Source organism: Prosopis cineraria, unplaced genomic scaffold, assembly GCF_029017545.1.
Source record: "Prosopis cineraria cultivar Desert tree isolate PC_DT_omini unplaced genomic scaffold, ASM2901754v1 PC7, whole genome shotgun sequence".
Classification (NCBI taxonomy): Eukaryota; Viridiplantae; Streptophyta; class Magnoliopsida; order Fabales; family Fabaceae; genus Prosopis; species Prosopis cineraria.
This window is the reverse complement of record NW_026555338.1, coordinates 28,716,769-28,724,400: the sequence shown is the minus strand read 5'-3', so window position 1 is coordinate 28,724,400 and position 7,632 is coordinate 28,716,769. Positions and strand designations below refer to the sequence as shown.

The following is a 7,632-nucleotide window of genomic DNA, read 5'->3' as shown; positions in this document are numbered from 1 at the left end:
TACATCATTGTTTATTATAAAATATGTTGTAACTACATGTTAAGTCTCACCCGTTACAAAGAATTTGTGAAATATATAAGTGATAGTTTCGTAGTAGCATTGTATGAGGTACTCATTTGATTTTATGGGTAGACAAAAAAGATTAATCTTAATCATATTTATAGGACACTTTACTACTTTTTATGTTCATCTTTATCTTTCTACCTTTACTAAATGCTAAGAAAAAATATTAAAAATAATTTTTTCTTATTAGAAAGTAGTGGTGAAAACTTATTAAATTTTAAGATAGAGTTATAATTAATGAAGTTTAAAATTCTTTCAGGCTCTAATGAAATATGCTGGAAGTAACTTGTAAATAGAAATAAAGAAAGTATGCTAAAAAAATAACATATGACTGCCATAACTTACATTTCCTGTGATATTGAATTAGGAAATATTGAGATAAGAATTAGATTTTTATTTTTTCATGCTTATATGATAGTTCTGTTAACAAGAATTAATGTTGTTAATAAACGAACCATCAAGTCAAGTGGATGAAAGTTGAAAAAATTTAATGACGTGGCCAGATGAAGCGAACATAACTTGAGTAATTAATGCTAATATGCTCCATGTAATATGATCGTTCATTTAAGTTGATTAATTAATAAAACACATGCAATTGATATAATAACCATCATAATTGCACAATCAATGCAGTCTATTTATTTGAGTACTTGATATAAGCACAAAATTAAAGGCTCATAAATAAAAAGTTATCCTCTTCTACTTATTACACAGTCATTCCATAGCTGTGTGATCTAAGATAAGAGAGAATAAAAAGAGAAACCAAATTACAATAAAAAGGGGTGTTATGTTTTATTTAAAAACCTTTTCGTGTGGGATTAATCTAGACCTAAAAATTTAGGTACTAAGTTAATGGACAAGGATGATGCCTGGCCTGATCCATATGGCCCCTATATGATATATCTAATGGATCAAAATATGTGTTGCTTATATGTTGGAAGAGGAATGCCTTGTAAGAAATGAGTGATCAAAGAAAGGGCCCTTGCTGGCTGGTAGCTTGGGACCTTATGCCCTGCTTCTCTCACTGTTGCAAAAGTGAAGTTTTTCTTGTAAATTTGTGTGTATCCTCCCACCTGATAAACATTAAATCACATGATTCATTTGCTATTTTTAGCTTGAGTACTTTGGATTAATCCTTTGTTTGGATGAGGAGAGTAATAGGAAGAAGAAAATACTAGGAGGGAAATTTCTTAAAAATAGTTTTAAAAATTTTTTGCAAAGTAAAACTTGCTAATTTGTAAAGAAAAATTTGTCAAATATATCATTACTCAAAAATTATTTTTCTTCATAAATTAACAAATTTTACTTGCAAATTCGTATTTTGAAAGTTATAAATAAGCGTATGAGAGTAGCAAATTAATCACTGAAAATGATGATATATTTGACAAGTGTTTTCTTTACAAATTAACGAATTTCATTTATAAATACTTTTTTGATTGTTGCAAAGTAACACATTTATAAACCAATTCATTAAAGATTTTTTGGTCCTTATTTTAAATTTTCAGATATTTTAATCTTTATTTAAGTTAGATTTAATATTTTGGTCCTTTAATATTATTGTTACATTTCAACTCAAATTTTGTGCAATAGTGTGAATGTGAAGAGGTTACCTCTCTATCAACAAACCAAGGATGCCAAGAAGTCATAGCAGTGAGATTCAACAATTCAATGGAATACTCGGTCGAAATTACCGGAACTCTTCCATCCACGTCCCCACTGCATTATTTTCCAAATCTTTGCTCAAAATTTCAAATACCCATAATTTCTTCTTTTGGTTGGGATGCATGAAAATACACACAATTTAAAAATAATAGTCTTTATCAATACCAATGATTAATATTAAACCTAAAATGTACAAATAACAACAGGCTAGTCATATGTCAATACCAATATATATAGGCAAAAATTATTCTTTTCGCCATTACATTTTTGATTAAGTTGTAATACAGTTTTTAAATTTTGACCCACTATTGTAACACATTTTTATAGTTTTTATTCAATTATAACTCAATTCTTGAACGTTGACTCGATATAATTCAATTTTTATAATTTTAATTATTTAAAATATCAGTTCTTATATTTTAGAAAATAAAATTATAAAAACTAAAGTTATTTTAAAATTTAAGGACTAATGTTTTAAATTACCAAAATTACAAGAACTAAGTTGTATTCTAGTCAAAACTATAAAGATTGAATCATAAACACTAGTCAAAATTAAATGGACCAAATGATAATTAATTTTTTCAATATGAAATTCAAAGTAAATCATATAATATTCATAAATGATAGATGTAAATATATAATGCGATATATGTATATGTTAAATTTAAATTCTATGCAATATATGAGACCTATGTATTAAAAAAGAGAGATATGTAGCGTGAATACCTAAAGATCCAAACTCGAACATCATGATTGAGTAAGTGATGTAAGAGGGGAAGCACAGTGTCAGGGCTATCAAGCCATTTGGTGATAGGACCACCACAGGGTGACCAGTCATGTGTGAGTTTTGTGACATTGGCATGTAGTGCCTCTTGTACGTCAGCCATGTTCAAATAAGCTTTCACATACACTTCATTACATGGGTCTATCACTTCCTGCACCAACATTCCCAAACTCTACTCTAAACTAATTAATAATACAGATCCAAACTCTATAGAAAGTAGAACATATACTTACAGTTTGTGGCTTAGGAAGGGAAGTGAGGTTGTAATTGTGGCATAGAGGAGCATAGATGTTGTATAGATCGATGGCTATAATGTTGGTTTCGATTTCCTCCAATGTTTCTTGGCACTCATTGCTAAGATTTGTGGCAACGTTTGAGAAATCGCACAACTGTACATCTAAGGCTGCTTTGTCTGATATTATGGCATGACTCGCAAGAAAATCCCATAATCCTCTACTGTCTGTCTCATCATTTATTGCTGCATTTCCTATCTACACAATCCATTCATGCCCCACATATATATCATGTTTCTAACTTTAGAATATATAGCTCATGATCGTTATGTTAGGAACGGGGAGCAATGTAATGGTTTGAAAAGGAGGAGAAATTATAGAATGACATCATATCTTAATTTGAAATCTCAAAACTCAAATTCATGAATTCTTTCATTTTATTATATATTAGTTATTAAATTTAATTTTATTTGATGCAAAGCTTTTCACATCAACTCAAATTCACTCATACTTAAAACAACTTAACACATCATACACACCAGCCATGATGAAAGCAACAAGTTCAATTTTTGAAATAGCTATGCATTAATATACCAGTGATGATGAAGAAAGAAGAGCATACCAAGATGCCTTTAAGGTTGATGAAGGAGGAGGAATTGGGGTGGTTGTTGTGGTGAAGAATGGTGTCAGCAAGCTGAGGAACATAATGGCCCGCATAGCTCTCTCCAGCAATGTAAAACTCAGAGGAATTGTACTCAGAAAATCTCTTCAACCAATTCCTTAGGAATATGTAGTTTTCTAAAGCAGTTTTTCTGTCCCCATTATTGTCATAATCTGATGTCTTATTTGAATATGAAAATCCCACTCCTGCTGGTGATTCCAAAAATAGAATGTTTGCAGCTTCAAAAAGAACCCAGCCAATGAATGTCAGTCAATATATAATAGTTGTAGAGTCAGAGTATGTATCGGGTTATATATGTTGGCTTGAATACCTTATTATATGAGTTGGGTTGAATAAAAATCATCCAAACAAAAACAATTTCTTTAACTCATACCATTTTAATTATGGACCAAATGGGCCAACCTTTATAGGTTAGGATTGACCTAGTTAACCCATATAAAAAGAATATGTGAGGGGAAGAAGGAAAATTTAAAGTTTCTAGCATCACTCACAAAAAAGATAATAAAAGAAATAGAATAAAATGAAAATAAAAAATCAAAGCAAATCTCTCAATTGTGTCCAACCTTTCCTCCTTCTCTTATTTGATTATTTGTACCTTTTCTATCTTTGAATCGACCGAAACTCTCATTTCTCACTTTTAACTTGTGAATTTTATAAATTGTATGAAATATTAATATTTATTATTTTGATGTAAGTTTAAAAAAAAAAGTAAAGAAAGTTAAATGGATTGGTGGATTTGTTCATTTAACCTATTAATCCACACAATTTGGATTGAGTTAATATTTTTTTAATTCATATAAAAATAGAGTAAACCCAATCTAACCTATTTTATCCTCAACCCATATATTATAGGTTGGCCATGTTCCCACTTCTATATACATATACAATCATTGATATCAACATAAAAAGATAATTTGGTATAATATTATTGATTGACAATGTGGCGATGAGTTACCAAGGCTCCAAGAGTATTTGTTTGTGTAAAGCGTTTTGCCGTCACTGTTCACTCGAAAGGGCCCAATCTCCTGCATTGCTCCATACCCTAGAGAGGAACATCCGGGCCTGTAATTAAAAATTAAAAAAAAATACACCAATCAGATGTTGGCTTCTAATTATTCAATGAATTATTGCATGATCGTTGAAGGTCCCAAAGTGACATTTTATTCCACCGTCAACACGATTGCGCGTGTGAAAGATCAAAACCAATTGGAAAGTCAACAAAACACACATCAAACAAAATAGACAGTTGGCTAAACGCACAAGCAATAGAAGAAAATATGTCCCCTGCACCAAAATTCAACAAGCTTATAGAGACAGGTTCTTAATCTCAGTTTATTTTAGAAAAAAATGATAATAAAATTTTTTTAAATTATATAAATAATAATTTAATCTCTTAAAATATCATAATTTCAATAAAGTTCCTAATGACCTCTGTGTCAATAAATTTTAAAGTAAAAAAATTATTTTACCCTTATGGAAAATAACAAGTCCCAATTATAACTTTTATTTAAAGAATTACAACTTTTGTTTCATAAATCAAAAGAGTTGAAGAAGAAATCACAACTTGTTATATGTAATTTCTGTTATTAAAAAGCAAGTCTCAATTACAACTTTTACTTAGGAATAGCGACTTTTATTTTGTGAATTGTAAAAGTTGAACAACAAATCACAATTTATCAAGTGTAATTTTTATTATTGAAAAATAAGTTCTCAAAATAACAAACTATATTCACAACTTTTGTTTAAAGAATTACAATTTTTATTTAAAAAATTATAATAATTGAATAAGAAATCATAATTTGTCAATAAGAGTCAAATAATTTTTTTAATTTAAAAGTTATTGATAAAAAAATTCCTAAAGATTTTAATAAAATTATAATATTTTAAAAAATCAGATTATCATTTACATAATTGAATGAATTTATTGTCATTTTTCTTTTTTTTTAATATACTATGCATTATTTTAGTATCCATCACGCTGTGCTGGACTTCATAAACATACATGTTGAATGACACCTAAGTAAGCACCAATACCAGCTAGATGCGTTTTTCCACTTTTCCACGGAAGCTACATGGCAATAAATGTCATTGTAAAAAAAGAAAAACTTTAATCATGAAAATAATGAATTTTTAAATTCAAAGAAAAGAAATCCCCTGCTTTCGTCTTCACTTTTATGAGAACTTGTTATATAATTCTTAAAATTAAGACCATTAGTAAAAGAGATAATAAATTTTTGAAAATTAGTAATAAATGCTTTCTCAAATTTTATAAAAGATCTGATATTAAGAATCGATAAGTAAGCCTTATAAATAAAATCTAAGGGATCATGTATGATTTTTTTAAAAAAAAAAATGTGGATCAACACTTTTTTGCCTACACAATCGCTTATGTTTTTATGTCTCGAAAGTGATTATTTCAAAAAAAAAAAATTGACCAAGTCAACCAATTGAGACTGATTTTCATTTGTTCAAAGTTAGGTTGCCCAGTTCTTAAGCAACCAGTTTCTTCCTCCCTTCGCTTTTCCATCATGCCAAGTTGGATATGTCATGCTCCTTCTCTTTTTTATTTTTATTTGTTTAAAATACGCTCTATTTTTTTTTGTAAGTATAACTACAAATTTCAAAAAATATTTACTATATTTTTCTCAAATTACCCCCTCATAAATGGATAGTATCATTGGATTAGATGAAAAAAAAGAAACATTAATTATAAGGATATTTTAGCCCAATCTTTTCAATTTCAAATATAATTATAAAAATTAATCAGCTTTCTTAAACAGTGTGAGTTTATTAAAATTTACTCATATTTAAAAATGGAAGGAGCATAAGATTAATTCTTGGTCCAACTAGCCAGGCAAATGCTATTAACATTCTTACAGAGTTCAAGTAATTGAAGAGATTGATAATGATAAATGATCTGTTAGTAGATTTATTTCAATCTTAATTTATCCCAAGCTGGCATGGTAAAAGAAAGTATAATACCTCCATTGAGCCAAAGAAGAAGAGGCAATTTGTGCCTATCAGATTCTTGAGCTTCCACAAAATAATAATATAAAGCTCGTCCTGCAACCTTGTCCACAGTGACATAGCCTCCATACTGAGAGACGTTCACATCTTCAGGTTGTCCTGGGAGTCTCTCGATTCTATCTTTCTCTTTCAATCCTTCTTGAGGATAAAGGTAACGAGCCTTTTCATCCTCACCAAACACAGCCTTATCTACCTCGAAGTTTGTCATGTTGCTATTATCAGTGGAAACTCCTCTGAACTTGGCCTTGCTTAGAACATTGTTGAGAGCTTGTTCTTGCTTTCTGCTTCCATGGATTTCACCCACCAAGAGTAGTGTTGAGAGAAGAAAGAGGACCAACCAGCTAGTTTTTCTTTCCATTGCATGGTTGTTTCTTGAAAAAATATCAGTAATCAAAGCCATGACAGAGAAGAGTGATGAGAAAAAATATAGAGGTAGGAAAGTCGAGGATAAGTATGGGATAGCTAGCTATCTAGCTTTTAAGAAATTTATAGAATATTGGTCGGTGCTAAATGTGACGGCATTTAAAGCTAATTCATTATATTATGAGTAATTAGCATCTTTCATTATATTCAAAATTCAATATTTATTAATAAAAATTTAAACTTTTTTCTTTCATTATATTCAATATTTATTAATAAAAATTAAACTTTTTTTAAGAGCAAGAGTAAACTTTACTAACAGCAAATAATATCTTTTTCAAAATATTGAGAATAATGGATAAACCTCTCTCAACCAATTGCTTAAATGGAGGGAGTTTTTAATGCTCATGCCAATTTTATTTAGTAAAAAAATTGGATGTGTTTGTTCCTTGAAAAAATATCAATAACCAAGGCCATAATAAAGAAGAGTGATGAGAAAGATCAGAGAGTAGGAAAGTGGAGGAGGATATATTAAGATAATATGATTACTATCTAATTTTAATTTGAGGGAATTTATAACATATTCGTCGGTGCTGAATATTACTTTTTCTATTTTTAAATATAAGAAAAATTATCATATATTTTTTACTTTTATTTATAAGTAAAATTATAAATTTCAAGAAGTATTTATCACTTTTTTTTTCAAATTATTCCTCATAAAGTCAATATTTATTTTTACTAGATAAATTTGTTTCATTAATTATAGGAATAATTTTTTTTCAAATTTTTTAATTTTGAGACATAATTATTATACTTAACCA

General features: G+C 28.9%; 1 protein-coding gene across 1 annotated transcript; it reads right to left on the bottom strand.

Annotated features, from left to right (window-relative positions):
* Positions 1 to 687: 687 nt before the first annotated feature.
* On the bottom strand, positions 688 to 6,891 carry LOC129315591 (serine carboxypeptidase-like 40). The gene is made up of 7 exons (XM_054959413.1): positions 6,407 to 6,891; positions 4,380 to 4,487; positions 3,365 to 3,642; positions 2,743 to 3,000; positions 2,452 to 2,660; positions 1,674 to 1,779; positions 688 to 1,136 (listed from the first exon to the last, which is right to left on the bottom strand). The coding sequence occupies exons 1-7, from the start codon at positions 6,849 to 6,851 to the stop codon at positions 975 to 977; spliced, it is 1,566 nt and encodes a 521-aa protein (XP_054815388.1). The 5' UTR covers positions 6,852 to 6,891; the 3' UTR covers positions 688 to 974.
* Positions 6,892 to 7,632: the final 741 nt, after the last annotated feature.